The following is a 16292-nucleotide window of genomic DNA, read 5'->3' as shown; positions in this document are numbered from 1 at the left end:
ATCATGAGTCCAAATTAGAAGAAACTCAATATTTGTCATAATGCATGAAGAATCTTTTCTTTTGTACATTAATCTACAGAAATTTCAGAAACATTGTGGTATTAAACTGAGATTTTTTTTTAAAATTTAATGTCATTCTTAAGAAGGTGTGTTTTTGGACACATTACGATTGCTAAGCATATGTGTCTTAAGCAGTTCCTAAAGAGTTCCTGGCATCAGCAAACTTGTGATTTAAATAAATTGTACCCTAGGATTCTTGTAAAACATTTTGTAAAATACACGAGATAATTTAATATGTACAATCACCTCAGACAAATTGGAAATAATGTATTAAAAACAATAAACGTAATTGTAAAAAAGAAAAATTCTAAATTTTGAAAATACTCAAGAGGTTTTTCCCCCATGACCTTTTAAAAAAAATTATTTAAATTCAATTTAACTAATATATGGTGTATTACTAATTTCAGAGGTAGAGCTCAGTGATTTGTCAGTTGCATTTAACACCCAGTGTTCATTAATTCAAGTGACTTCCTTAATGCCCTTCACCCAGTTACCCATCCCCCACCCTCTCATTATCATTACATTTGATTTCTATTATTAAAACAAAAATACTTACTCTTGCGTGTATATTTTCCTGAAAGAAAGGAGAGAAGCAAATTAATGTAAATCTGTATATTTGAAGTAATATGCAAACGTTATAAAACCTTCAAATTTTTACTACATAAAATAAAATAAGTTATTTTCCATGAGTGTTTTATAGAATTGGTCTCATTATTTTATAATCATATCTCTAAAACTTTATCTGTAGCATGTTTACACCAACTTTGTTTCACACTCAATATAGGGTTAAAAACTATGAATTCAGATTATAAAACTATTGATATTGATTATGTGAAAATGGATTTAAACACCAGTTTTTGTTTACTTCATGAAAAAGATAATCTATTAAACATAGTACAAGACTGGGGGAGTAGCAAGATGGCAGAGGAGTAGGAGACTTAAATATCATAGGGTTCCAGGAGTTCAGCTAGATAGTTATCAAACCATTCTGAACGCCTACAAACTCAACAGGAGATTGAAGAGAAGAAGAGCAGCAATTCTAGGAAAAGAAAAGTGACCACCTTCTGGAAGGTAGGACATGTGGAGAAGTGTATCCCAGGTGACATACAGGAAGATAGACCATGGGGGGAGGGACTGGCTCCTGGCAAGTAGTTGAGCAGCCAAGCACAAAACTGGAACTTTTAGAAGTCTTCTCCGCTGAGGGACATCACTCCAGAGGCTAAGTGGGGGTGGGGGGTGGAGACCTCATGGGGATAGTGTGGTCTCAGGAACCACAGGGTCACAGAAAGACCAGGGGTGCCTGAGTGTGGCAGAGTTCCCAGGTACTGGAGCGGGGAAGCCAGCTGCAAAGAGGGAGCCGAGGAGGGGCTCTCAGCTCAGGGTTACCATAAACCATGATCCGAGGCACAGCTGGGCCTCTGCTTTTTAAGCAGGGTCCCCATAAATGGCAGATATGGGGAGACCCCCTCCTTCCTTCTCAGGGAGGAACAGTGGTATGGGAGTGCATTACAGGAATCTGTTGGGTTTGGAGACTGCAAATGGGTTTGTGTGCCAGAGATAGAAACACTCGGTCACAAGCCAGGTGAGCATGGAGTGTGGCTGGAGACCAGGGAGATGGGAGGGATTGACTGCTTTTCTCTGATGGCACACTGAGGAGTGGGAACCTGATCTCTCAGCTCCTCCAGGGCCAGAGATTGGGAAGCCGCAGTTTTCATTCCCATCCTCCACACCTGTAGGGAAAGCATTCAGGGAACAAAAGCTCCGGAGAGCAAACCCGAGCAGATTGCTTAGCCTGGCCCCTGGCAAGGGCAGTGTAATTCTGCCTCAGGCAAAGACATCTGTGAATCACTGCAACAGGCCCCTCCCCCAGAAGATCAACAAGAACATTCAGCCAAGACCAAGTTCAACAATGAGAACTGCAAAACTTCAGAACTATGGGAATATAGCACATAGAATTCATGAATTTTTTCCCATGACTCTTTAGTCTTTCAAAGTTCAGTTGTTTAAATTTTATTTTTTTCTTATTCTATTTTTAAAATTTCTCTTATTTCCTATTTTAACATTTTTAAACTATTTTAACCTATCAATATCTTTTTAAAAGTCTTTCAAAATTTTCATTGTTATATTCATATTCTATCCCTTCATTGTATTTAACCTTATTTTTTATATACACACAGGTTTTTTTTTTTAATTTTTGGGATACAGTTTCTTCTAACAAATCAAAATATACTCTAAATCTAGCACAGGCTTTGTTCTAGTCTCCAGCCTGATCACATTCTTTCCTTTTTCTTTTTTTCAACCAACTTATCAATTCCTTTTTAGAATCTTTTAACTTTCATCTTTACAGTCATATTCCATCCCTCCACTGTGTTTACTCTTATTTTTGTATATACATGAGTTTTTCTTTCTTTAAAATTTTGGGAGACAGTTTCTTCTAACAGACTAAAATATACCCAAAATCAAGTGTATAAATAAATTTTAGACCCAAAGACACCTCCAGAGTTAAAGTGAGGGGATGGAAAGCTGTTTACCATGCTAATGGACATCAAAAGAAAGCTGGGGTGGCAATCCTTATATTAGATAAATTAGATTTGAAGCCAAAGACTATAATAAGAGATGAGGAAGGACATTATATCATACTTAAAGGGTGTGTCCAACAAGAAGATCTAGCTGTTTTAAATATCTATGCCCCTAACATGGGAGCAGCCAATTATATAAACCAATTAATAACAAAATCAAAGAAACACTTCAACAATAATACCCCTCATTGAAATGGACAGATCATCCAAACAAAAGATCAACAAGGAAATAAAGGCCTTAAATGACACACTGGACCAGATGGACATTACAGGTATATTCAGAACATTCCATCCCAAAGCAACAGAATACACATTCTTCTCTAGTGCACATGGAACATTCTCCAGAATAGATCACATCCTGGATCACAAATCAGGCCTGTATCAAAAGATTGGGATCATTCCCTGCATAGTTTTAGACCACAATGCTTTGAAACTATAAATCAACCTCAGGAGGAAAGTTGGAAAGAACTTAAAAACGTGGAGTCTAAGGAGCATCCTACTAAAGAAAGAATGGGTCAACCAGGAAATTAAAGAAGAATTGAAAAAATTCATGGAAACAACTGAAAATGTAAACACAACTGTTCAAAATCTGTGGGACACAGCAAAGAGAGTCCTGAGAGGAAAGTATATAGCCATATAAGTCTTTCTCAAGAAACAAGAAAGGTCTCAAGTACACACCCTAACCCTACACCAAAGGAGCTGGAGAAAGAACAGCAAAGAAAGCCTAAACCCAGCAAGAGAAAAATAATAAAGATCAGAGCAGAAACCAATGAAATAGAAACCAAAAGAAGAGTAGAACAGATCAACAAAACTAGGAGCTGGTTCCTTGAAAGAATTAATAAGATTGATAAATCCCTGGCCAGACTTATCAAACAGAAAAGAGAAAGGACCCAAATTAATTAAATCATGAATGGAAGAGGAGAGATCATAACCAACACCAAAGAAATACAATTATAAGAACATATTATGAGCAACTCTACACCAGCAAATTTGACAATCTGGAAGAAATGGATGCATTCCTAGAGACATATAAACTACCAAAACTGAACCAGGAAGAAATAGAAAACCTGAACAGATCCATAACCAGTAAGGAGATTGAAGCAATCATCAAAAATCTCCCAACAAACAAGAGCCCAGGGCCAGATGGCTTCTCAGGGGAATTCTACCAAACATTTAAAGAAGAATTAACACCTATTCTCCTGAAACTGTTTCAAAAAATAGAAATGGAAGGAAAACTTCCATACTCATTTTATGAAGCAAGCATTACCTTGATCCTAAAACAGACAAAGACCCCATCAAAAAGGAGAATTACATAAAAAAAAAAAAGGAGAATTACAGACCAATATCCTTGATGAACATGGATGCAAAAATTCTCACCAAAATACTAGCCTATATGATCCAACAGTACCTTAAAAGGATTATTTACCACCACCAAGTGGGATTTATTCCTGGGCTGCAAGGTTGGTTCAACATCCGCAAATCAATGTGATACAATACATTAATAGAAGAAAGAACAAGAACTATACAATACCCTCAATAGATGCTGGAAAAGCATTTGACAAAGTACAGCATTCTTTCTTGATCAAAACTCTTCACAGTGTAGGGATAGAGGGTACATTCCTCAATATCATCAAAGCCATCTATGAAAAACCCACAGTGAATATCATTCTCAATGGGGAAAAACTGAGAGCTTTTCCCCTAAGGTTAGGAACATGGCAAGGATGTCCACTATTACCACTGTTATTCAACATAGTACTAGAAGTCCTAGCCTTGGCAATTAGACAACAAAAAGAAATAAAAGTCATCTGAATCACTGAATAAGAAGTCAAATTCTTACTCTTTGCAGATGATATGATACTTTATGTGGAAAACCCAAAAGACTCCACTCTAAAACTGCTAAAAGTTGTATAGAAATTCAGTAAAGTGTCAGGATATAAAATCAATGCACATAAATCATTTACATTTCTATACACCAACAGCAAGACAGAAGAAAGAGAAATTCAGGAGCCAATCACATTTACAATGCACCCAAACCATAAGATACCCAGGAATAAACCTAACCAAAGAGGCAAAGAATCTATACTCAGAAAACTACAAAGTACTCATGAAAGAAACTGAAGAAGACACAAAAAAAACGGAAAAATGTTCCATGCTCATGGCTTGGAAGAACAAATATTGTGAAAATGTCTATGCTACCTAAAGCAATCTACACATTTAATGCAATCCCTATCACAATACCATCATTTTTTTCCCAAGAAATGGAACAAATAATCCTACAATTTATATGGAACCAGAAAAGACCTCGAATAGCCAGAAGAATGTTGAAAAAGAAAACCAATGTTGGTGGCATCACAATTCCAGACTTCAAGGTCTATTACAAAGCTGTTATCAAAGTAAATTGGGGAAAATCAGAGGGGGAAACAAACCATGGGAGACTGTGGACTCTGAGAAACAAACTGAGGGTTTTGGAAGGGAGGGGTTGGGGGGATGTGTCAGCCTGGTGGTGGGTATTAAGGAGGGCACGTATTGCATGGAGCACTGGGTGTGGTGCAGAAACAATGAATCTTGGAACACTGAAAAAATAAAATTAAATTAAAAATAAAAGAAAACAAAGCTGTAATCATCAAGACAGTATGGTACAGGCACAAAAACAGACAGATATATCAATGGAACAGAATAGAGAGCCCAGAAATGGACCCTCAACTCTATGATCAACTAATCTTTGACAAAGCAGGAAAGAATGTCCAATGGAAAAAAGACAGTCTCTTCAACAAATGGTGTTGGGAAAATTGGACAGCCACATGCAGAAGGATGAAATGGAAGTATTTCATTACACCACACACAAAAATAGACTCAAAATGGATGAAAGACCTCAATTTGAGACAGGAATCCATCAAAATCCTTAAGGACAACACAGCCAGCAACCTCTTCGACCTCAGCTGCAGCAACTTCTTCCTAGAAACATCAACAAAGGCAAGGGAACCAGGGGGAAAAAATGAACTATTGGGACTTCATCAAGATCAAAAGCTTTTGCACAGCAAAGGAAAGAGTCAACAAAACCAAAAGACAACCAACAGAATGGGAGAAGATATTCGCAAATGACATATCAGATAAAAGGCTAGTATCCAAAATCTATAAAGAACATATCAAACTCAACACCCAAAGAACAAATAATCCAATCAAGAAATAGGCAGAGGACATGAACAGACATTTCTGCAAAGAAGACATACAAATGGCCAACAGACACATGAAAAAGTGCTTAGTATCACTTGGCATCAGGGAAATACAAATCAAAACCATAATGAGATACCACCTCATACCAGTCAAAATGGCTAAAATTAACAAGTCAGGAATGACAGATGTTGACAAGGATGTGGGGAAAGGGAAACCCTTCTACACTGTTGGTGGGAATGCAAGCTGGTGCAGCCACTCTGGAAAACAGCATGGAGTTTCCTCAAAAAGTTGAAAATAGAGCTACCCTAAACCCAACAATTGCACTACTGGGTATTTACTCTAAAGATACAAATGTAGTGATCTGAAGGGGCATGTGTACCTGAATGTTTATAGCAGCAATGCCCACAATAGCCAAACTATGGAAAGAACGTAGATGTCCATCAACAGATAAAAAAGATGTAGTGTGTGTGTGTGTGTGTGTGTGTGTGTGTGTGTGTGTATACACATACATATACATACATACATATATATATGTATGTGTGTGTATATATATATGTATGTATGTATATGTATGTGTATACACACACACACACACACACTACATCTTTTTTATCTGTTGATGGACATCTACGTTCTTTCCATAGTTTGGCTATACATATACATACATACATACATACATATATATGTATGTATGTATGTATATGTATGTGTGTATAGAATGGAATACCATGCAGCCATCAAAAACCGAAATCTTGCCATTTGCAATGATATGGATGGAACTACATGATGTGGATGAAACTAGAGGCTATTATGCTAAATGAATAAGTCAATCAGAGAAAGACAAATACCATATGATCTCTCTGATGTGAGGAATTTGAGAGACAAGGTGGGGTTCGTGGAGGGTAGGGAGAGAGAAAATGAAACAAGATGGGACCGGGAAGAGAGACAAACCATAAGAGACCCTTGGTCTCAGGAAACAAACTGAGGGTCCCTGGGGGTGAGGGGAGGGGGGAAGGGGTGGTTGGGTTATGGACATTGGGGAGGGTATGTGCTATGGTGAGTGCTGTGAATCATGTAAGACTGATGATTCACAGACCTGTACCACTGAAGCAAAAAATAAAATATATGTTAATAAAAAATAATTAATGAATTAATTAAAAATAAATTTAAAAAGAGAAAGAAAAACATAGTATAAGACTACAAAGTAAAGTATAAATCACTCGCAGGAAATGGCCATCAAGCACTACAGAATATTTCTGTAAACAGTGTTACTGCAGGTTATAAACAATTCACCAGTTCAATAAAATAATTCCCACAAAAGCTTTCACTAACCATGGCTGGGTTTCTTGGCTTCCATTTTACTCAAGTACAATGAATGTCCTTCCAAGGCAACGTGATCTATCTCTTCTTTGATTTCTTCTCTACTTCATTCTCCATTGTTCACAAACTCCCCCAAACTATGGCAACCATGTAGGCCTCCTTGCTCTTATAAAAGTCTGAAGGCAGGCTCCTGCCCTTCAGGTCCGCACTTGTTCCTCTGTCTGGTTGCTCTTCTCTTGGGTATCAATATGGTGCATTCCTTACCTCCTTCAGGTCTTTGCTCAAAGGTTTCTTCCCAATAAAACCTTCCTGGGCCAATTCTTTAAAAATTGTGCCTTGCCTCCTACACTACTTTTTATCCTTATTCCCTGCTTTATTTCTGTCTATAACACTGTCACTTTTTATATACTATATACTTATTTCATTTATTATCTATCACTCTGCTCCCCATCTGAATGAGGGCAAGGATATATGCTTGCTCTGTTCTCTGCTGTAGCCTCAGTACCTGAAAAATGACTGGCATTTGGTAAGAGTATTTGCATTTGGCCAAACTTATTAGTCAAATTAAGCAATTAAGAGTAAAAAAAAGTTGGAATTATTCAAGTTAAATTTTAGGCATAAAGGAGATAGGAGTTTTTCTCTAAAAGCTTCATATGGGGGCGTCTGGGTGGCTCAGTTGACTAAGCATGTCCCATATGCTCAGGTCATGATCCCAGGGTCCTGGCATCGAGCCCCACTCAGGCTCTCTGTTCAGTGGGGAGTCATCTTCTCCCTCTGCCCCTCCCTCCATTCTCTCTTCCACTCTCTCTCTCTCTCAAAAACACAAAATAAAATAAAAATAAATAAAACAAAATAAGATAAATGTTTCACATGGCTATAAAGAGATGAAGTTATAATGTGTATTAATAACTTGATTACTTTGACTTCTGGTTCCTAGTCTTTTAGAATACAATGAATATTTTCAATAGAAAAAATATTATCATCCTATCTCATAATAGTAGATGGTGTTTTCATTTTCAATGATTGAGAAGAAAATCCATGATAAATACCTATGTTGAATTCCATAAATTTTAATGGACTTAAAAAGTTTGAGGGATGCCTGGGTGGCTCAGTGGGTTAAGTCACTGCCTTTGGCTCAGGTCATGATCCCAGGGTCCTGGGATCGAGTCCCGCATTGGGCTCCTTGTCCAGCAGGGAGCCTGCATCTCTCTGCCTCTGCCTGCCACTCTGCCTGCTTGTGCTCTCTCCCTGACAAATAAATAAATAGAACCTTTAAAAAAAAAAAGTTTGAAAAAATCCCAGTGCTCTATATATGTAGAAAACAATGGTATATATGTATGGAAAACAAGTATTCCTTCACTCTTCAGATATCTTACGTGAATGGATTCCTAGATACCTCAAAATAACTAGGTTCTGCTGACTCTAAGACCTCCTTGTTGGAATCAAGCAGAGAATTCTAATTTTTTAAAAATCAGTGACTACTATCATTTCAGTAAATTATTCACGGCTGTTTGAAGAACACTTCTATGAAAAGGATTATGCCTCCACTATCCCCGAACCAGTATTTCCTTCCACTCATATCATTTAAGCTCACATTTTTGCCTCAATTTCTGTCTCCTACTGAGGAATTTCATTTTCCCAGTATGCTCTATAGATCATAGATCAGAAAATTGTGGGAGAAGTTGAAAACAAATATAAATGCATTTTTCTATGGAAGCAAACAAGTTAACAACGTGATCATTTTGCAGCCAAAACACAAAATTTGAAGTTGAAAGAAAGATTGTTCTTTTAACTCCTGAAGAAGACACAGACTTTTTTTCTCTATTTATTTATTTTAACCAAATAAAACAAATACTGTGACATAAATTAGCGTAGTGTTTAATGTTAGTATAGCATTTTACAAAAAGGAACCTCAGAAGTTTTCCAACAGGGAAAGCCTGTTGGAGTAATGGCATAGTACTATTACATTATAATGTCTCCTATTTGCTCATCATTTTTTAAAAGTATCCCTTTTAGGCTGAAACTTTCCAGAAGTGAGCCCCAGCCAAGGACAATTCAGGAAGAAGAAAGTTAAATTGTGTCCACTTACCCTTTTATGGGGAAAGCAACCATATAACCACAACCACACCTCTTACCTTCATGGGCTCATTATAATTTGATTTATAAGAAACACATTTCTATGTGGTTATTTCTTAATGATTATAGTTTTGTTCAAACACGGTGCCACATAACAAGGAACTGAAAAAATTTTCCAGAAATGATTTTAATTTTTATTTGGAACATTCCATTAGAATAACATCAAGAAATATAAAATGTGAACAAATTGAACTCTATTCCTTTAGGTTCTGTGTTGTGTGAGCTTTCACCTTCCTTCTGAATGGAGAAGCTATAGTAGTCAAGGGAACAAACAGCCAAAGCACCCAGATGTCTAGAAGTTAGTTTTCCTCCTGGGGATGGTGGCTTTGGTTAGGAAGAAGAAAAATGTATATATATTTAAAACAATGAAACATAAAGCTAGAAATGTGTCTTCCAACTACCAAAAAAAAAAAAAAAAAACCCCACAACAAACAAACAAACAAAACAAAACTTGGAAAAGCCCCTTTGTTCTTTAATTATTACAAAATAAACAGATCTGTAGGGTCTCTGAAAGACAGTGGGGATTTGGTGGTATTTATACCTAGAAAAACAGAAAATGGAGGTAGCAGACAGGCTATTCTAATTATAGTTATACTTGCATTTATAGCTATTCTATTTTTCGTTTTCCTCATACAGATCAGATGCCTTAAGTAACCCCAAAGAGGCTAAGTAACTAGAGCTTTAGTAAATGACTTCCATAAATTTAGAGACTGTATTAATAACATTTTCATGCAATCTTAGGGGTCACTAATGAGAATCTGTAAATTGCTCTTTGTTGAATAAACAAAAACTTGCAGATCTCCAGTTTGCAGGCTACAGATGCAGATGTGATATTGTGCTTCTAGAGAGTTTTAGTCTTTTCTTTCGTAAGGTCTCCAAACCCTGCAACTACTGCTTAGATCTATCTATAGTCATGAAGAAGGTCTACCTGCTTCAGGGAAAGTTGCTAGTAAGTCCTGATTTCTTTTTCTGAAGTGGTTCTTAACCTAAGTATGTATCCAAATCACCTGAGAGTGTTTGTTAGTATGTAGCTAATATGTAGCTTCTTGGACTGGATCCTAGCAGTCCTTTTCTCCCCCTTTTTTTCTTTTTTCCTTTTTTGCGGGGAGCGGGGAGTGTCTGGAGCAGAGCACAGGAATCTGCACTTTTAATACATATCCCTATGGATCTGACACAGGGGAAATCATACACCAAGAAACGCTGTCCTAATGTTTCAAAGGGATTCAAAATTATTTTCTAGATACAAATATTATTTTCTCTTTTGAAAGATAATGGGCTTCAAAGAATAGCCAAAGGTTATGAACTCAAGTCTGTTACAGAACCAGGAAATCTCTCTACCCTCCTTTTGGAAATTAGTCTTGAACCTCACTGTGACAGCTTCTGGTGTGTTATTTAAATTAACCCTGGTATTGTTATTAAGCTTTCCAGATGGTTCTGTTTATCTACCCAAGTAGAAGGTGTGTTCCTAGGAGGCGAGAACTATGCATACATATATAAATATATTTTTTAAACATTATCTAGCACTCCTAATAAATATTTATTAGGCCCTCAATAAACATTTTAATTTTAATTCAAATGCAACCTAAGTCGTTTTAAAAATCTGCCTTAACTTCTAAGACCTGAAGCCACCTCTCTCATGAATATTGCTTCAAACCCTGTTGTTCCATTATCCCCTTGCACAGTAGAAAATGGAGGCCACACCTAATATTCATTAGAAATTGGCAACTGTGCACTCGGGCTCCGTTATTTAGCCACAAGGAAAAGGCAGAGCCACAGTAATAGCTTTGACTGATTACTTGGCAAGGGAATCCAAGCCCTTGGGGGTGTTCCAGACTCTTTGGCCTATAAACCTGTTTAAAAACCTGTTTCTCAGAATTTAAGGCTTAGCTCAATTGGGGTCAGTATTATAGTAATGTCAATAATTCTGCTCTCAGCTTTCAGGCAGACCAGTACAATTCATCATCAACTTCATTTTCATGGAAAAGCAACTTTTGGGAAAATAGCTCTAACTTAAGCTATTTTATTTTGACTTTTCTTTCCCTTAAGAAATAGTTGTGCCAATATTACTTAGCTTGGATTTCGTGCTCTCTAAACCTTAGCACCTTCCAGTGCTCGAAATTATTTCCTAAAATTGGAATAGTGCTGAATACACAAGATTTGGGACATCCACCAAGGCAATAACTCAAGGCTTTCAGAAAAAGATCAAATAAGTCATTGGGTCTGAAAGTCATTTTCAGTAACTGAGACATCATGATGTTTCAGAATCACTTCTGCCTTTAACTGCTTCTAGGGGGGTTGGTACTAGGCAACGCTGCCAAGAGGAATATTCCGGCAGGGTCCATTTCTTTCTCTTAGAAGTCAAAAGCCTTAATGATAATAAAGCCGTGTTCACCCCCACCGAACAGACAGCTCCATTTTTGGTCAACTGTTAGGAGCATGTGCCAAAGTAAATTAATTACATCTGCTCCTGGTAGGGAACTCCATTCCCGAGGTTGTAGTTGGAGTGATGGCCAAAGGTGCTAGTTGTGCACTTGTTATGAAGTTTCTCTCTTTTATTTCCAGAAATTGAAGAAGGAGAGCGGCTCAGGATAGACATTTCTTGGATCAGATCTTGCCACCAGACTAAGGTAGGAAACATTCATTCATACCCAGGATAACATCGTTTTTTTTCCCATAGGAAAGCAATTATCTGTATATTTAGATGTTGCTCCTAATACAGGAATTTATTAAGGTGGATACAGCTTTAAACTTTAAAGTTTCTCTGAACTGATTTCTAACACTGAACTAAGCTGCTAATACTGGAGAAATAAAGAGCTGGAGCTACTCGTCACCCACCATCTTTAAGAGTCACCTGGGCATGTTAAGTTCCTTGTGGGCGGTATCTAATTCTTATTTATTTTTGTGTGTGCGGTGCCCAGAATGATGCTTGGTGTAGCTGAAGCACTAAATAAATGCTTGTGATTTCATGACTTAAATATATGATTTTCCATGATACCAAAAATGGGTAAAGAACTGCAACAACTTAATGACCAATAGAAAGCGATAAAGTTAATTTTTAAAAATTCTATGGGCCATTTAAATCCACTTTCAGTCTCGATGCTAGCCTGGAAAGACATTTTCCAGAGTCCAGGAGTCCCCGTGTCTGTGGGGGTTTTAGTTACCGCAGTCAGCCGTGATCCAGAAACAGATGGCCCTCCTTCTGAATTGTCAGCATGTACAGGAAAAAGCTTTGTATATACAAGGTTTGATAGTCTCCAAGTTCCAGACATCCACTGGCAGGTTTTGGTACATATCTCCTGTGGCTAAGGTCGGGGGAGGGGGAGATACTGTAGTCTCACTTAGTCTCCTGATTTCACTTTAATTCAGCTACCACTCTCTTGGGCCACATTAGGACCCCAATTTTTGTCTCCCCACAATAGAGTCTATAAGGCGGGAATGTGCTAGGCACTCAGACTGGTTGGCATGCTTTGATTTAGATATCACAGCTCTCTCTGGTTTAATCTTTGACGATGAATAATCCTTAGAAATGAAAGACTATAGTGGAACCACTAGGTAAGAAATGAAGTAGGGCAGAAATTTTGGCTTTAAGCTGCATGTGGTAGAACACGATATACACAGTAAGATGCCAATTTCATTTAAAAGAATCAACCCAAACCCATGTTCAAATTAATGCATATAAATAAAATCAGAAAAAAATGCCAGCTGTGGTTATTAATACATGGTCAAGCAAAGAGTTAATACATGGGGTAGCAAGGGTTTTTATCTTATTTGTGCTTCTTTATATTTTTCAGATTTTTATAGTGAATAATTTCTTCCTGATTAAATATATATATATATATATTATGTAGCACCAAGACTTTAGGGATGAGGAAGGAAGTCATGATTAATTCTTCTGAAATTAACTAACAGGGTCTGTCCTGTCCTCACCAATCTCCCCTCTTTCCCCACAGTGAATCTAGGGGAAGGGGAGAGCCATGCAGAGAGCCATGGGACCTTCAGTAACTTTATTTTTCTACATGTTCCAATGCTGTCTCATGTGGGGGCAGGCAGGTAACAACAGCTTTAAGAAGGGCTTTTTCTTCCACATTTCATTTTTTGATATTGCATTTTTCTCTCTCTACAGAGCCCCGGATCATCCCTGATGTTATTTTTAGTCATGCTCGGGGGGGGGGAGGAAAAAGTCAATCAGGGTTTCTGGCATGTCAGCTTTTCATAAAGGGAACACAGAGTAGAGCTCCCAGCAAGCTTCATCAAATGTAGGATTTATGTGGGAACTTTCATCTACATCCAGTTAAAATGTTCCCTGCTAGGCATGGAAATCATCGTTTGAAAAAGCCTTACTTTAAGGACTGGATACAGTGGCTCAAATGTTGCTTCAGCTCTTCTTCCTTTTCATAGGATTCCAGTATGCTGTGCGCCTCATCATGGTGGTAGCAGTAGATTTTATAAATCTCTTCCAGTGGTCCTTTAATCTGCAAGAATACTTCTCCTGATAAATGCAAGACAAAGGCAAAACGACGTCAAGTCAGACCAAATGGACACTCTACATATTTATTCTTGGGCAATGTGATCAGTATTAGCAAGTTGGATACGTTCCATTTTATCCCCAGGTTTCTCAGAAGGGGTAGACAACAGCCCTTCCCTCCCCTTCCCTTCCCTTCCCTTCTCTTCCCTTCTCTCTCCTCCCCTCTCATTCCCTCCCCTCCCTTCCAGGCCCCTCTGTCCCTTTCTCCTCCCCTTTTCTTTCTCTTTCCCTTTCCTTCCCCCCTTCCTTCCCTCCTTCCTTCCTTCTTTCCGTCTTTTCTCTCTCATTCTTCCCTTCCTTCCTTTCTTTTATAAAATGAAGGATGAAGAGCTTAATGGAGACAGGCAGCAAAAGAAAGCTGGTTTTCTCAGAGGTGATTTATGCACCTGGCTGGTATGCAGGATCCTGGTTAAAAGCAACACCTTAGAATCAGCCCGTATGGGCTTGGATCTGGCTGTGCTACAGACGTGGGCAGATTATGATTTGGACAAGTTATTTTTACTCTTTGAATCTGTTTCCTCACCTATAACACGGGACAATAATAGATTCAATTTCAGAGGGTCATTACGAAAATGAACGGGGTAGTGTGTGTACAGTACATACACAGTAAATGCTCAAAATGGAGTAGTTATTGTTAATTTGTTAGAGGTATAGAAAGTGAAATCTCAGGGTCTAGGTATTATTTTTTGCTATTTATTCCACGAACGTTTCCTGAGATTCTCTGAAAGGCAAGCAATGGAGTTTAGGGAAATAAAATATTTCCTTATATGTTATAATAGAAAGAATTGGCCATTATTTCTGTTAAAACTCAATCGGATGGGGCCCCTGGATGGCGTACTTGGTTAGGTGTCTGACTCTTGGTTTCAGTGCGGATCGTGATCTCAGGGTTGTGGGATAGACCCCTGTGTGGGACTCTGTGCTCGGTGCTGAGTCTGCTTGAGATACTCTCTCCCTCTCCCTCTGCCCCTCCCCACCCCGACTCTCTCTGTCTCTCTCTGTCTCTCTCTCTCTCTAAAATAAATAAATAGATCTTAAAAAAAAAAAAAAAAGAAAGAAAACCTCAGTTGGATAATACTATAAACCAGAGTTATGACTGTATCTTCTTAAAGCAACTTGGGCTAATTGTATCCAGGCATTTAAGGAATCCTTCTTGATATTATAATAAAATTGCATCTGTAACTAATGACTCAAGTAGATATTGAACAATAGCTGGATTTAATCACCCACTCCATCACTTGAAAATGTGTATTAAGCATCCACTACACACCCCAGCACTATGTTAAGATGATTTGGGAGACACAGAGAAAATATGTGATGGAGTCTGCATATTTGGGATTGACAATGATTTTGGACTGAACTGATTGGGAGTTACACGAACATACCAACCTGCACCTATTATAGTAACAACAGTTTGTCATTCTTCCTATAGAAATAGAATGTCCTTTGTACTTAAAGTGTGCTTTGCCCACATTAACCACTTAATATGAGGAGATAAGAGGTTATTTATCCCTATTAAATAAGGAAGGACAAATCTGAATTTGAAACAAATAAATGATTTTCCCATAGTCCTGTCCAGTGGAGGCTAAGCTAGGATTAGAGGCTGTATTCCCCTCAGTTTTACTTATGTGTTGCTAGCTCTCCACACGTCGGAGCTTTGCTGGACAGACACATACAAACTGAAGCAGTTGGAAAATACCCTGAACTCAGAATCAGAAATCACTGTCATCTAGGATTTGGGGGCAACTGAGTAGATTCTCATCACTCTTGAGGATGAATTTGAGAATTAAATGGAATGTAGATATAAAATACTTGTAACAAACTGTGGAGGCCAAGAAAAACAAGGCTGTACCCACCTCGAGTCTAGCCCTGACATAAGTGCAGCCATCTTGATGTTCCAGATTATTGAAAAATATTTCTTGGGTTCTGACCTACTCAGGTTAGCACTTTAAACAGTCCCTCTCTCCTTTAATGATGGGTTTAACCCCTGGACTGGAAAAGGGTTTTTTGTCAAATAGCAAAAAAACTTATTTGAGCTTCATTTTCTTTTTTTAAACTCTAATCATGTTTTGCTATTTTCTCCCATGTCTCCTCACCTGACTTCAACTCCTTCGCTGTCATAACTTCCACAGATGATACTTTCCACTTGGGAAAATCACCTGAGCGGTCTCCCCTGGACTCAGCTGCCTCTGTCTTTCATAACTCCCCTACACATTCCCCAACTGACCAGTGTTGACCCGAGTAGGTAGGGACAACTCTATGCCCCTGTTCAGCAGGAAGAACTTACAGAAGATGAGACCTTCCACCTTCAACAACCTTAAAGATTTAAGGGTCAAAATTGTTCAGGGGGGAATGATGTGGGAAACAGAGACAGAAGAAAATCATTAAAATTCCTCACCTACTGACAAGCCCTTGAAACAGACAGAGTGGCTCTCCCCTGGGGACTCAACTGCCCTCACCTTGAGGTTTTGCTAAGGACAATCCTAGCCTGACCGACCCCC

The 16292-nt window shown here is 38.2% G+C and overlaps 1 protein-coding gene across 1 annotated transcript in view; it reads right to left on the bottom strand.

Moving 5' to 3' along the window:
• The window catches only part of ARHGEF38 (Rho guanine nucleotide exchange factor 38), a gene marked incomplete at its 3' end in the record, with an annotated part of 140111 nt that overhangs the window by 40078 nt on the left and 83741 nt on the right, over window positions 1–16292 (bottom strand). The window contains exons 4-5 of the mRNA XM_080796967.1: window positions 13611–13758; window positions 617–634 (exon numbers count right to left, since the gene is read on the bottom strand). Coding sequence (XP_080653093.1) covers window positions 617–634; window positions 13611–13758 — 166 coding nt within the window. The remainder of the gene's footprint in view (window positions 1–616; window positions 635–13610; window positions 13759–16292) is intronic.

The sequence above is a fragment of the Martes martes genome (genome assembly GCF_963455335.1).
Source record: "Martes martes genome assembly, chromosome: 2".
Classification (NCBI taxonomy): domain Eukaryota; kingdom Metazoa; phylum Chordata; class Mammalia; order Carnivora; family Mustelidae; genus Martes; species Martes martes.
The sequence above is the reverse complement of the archived record's forward strand: the minus strand, read 5'-3'. Positions and strand labels throughout refer to the sequence as shown.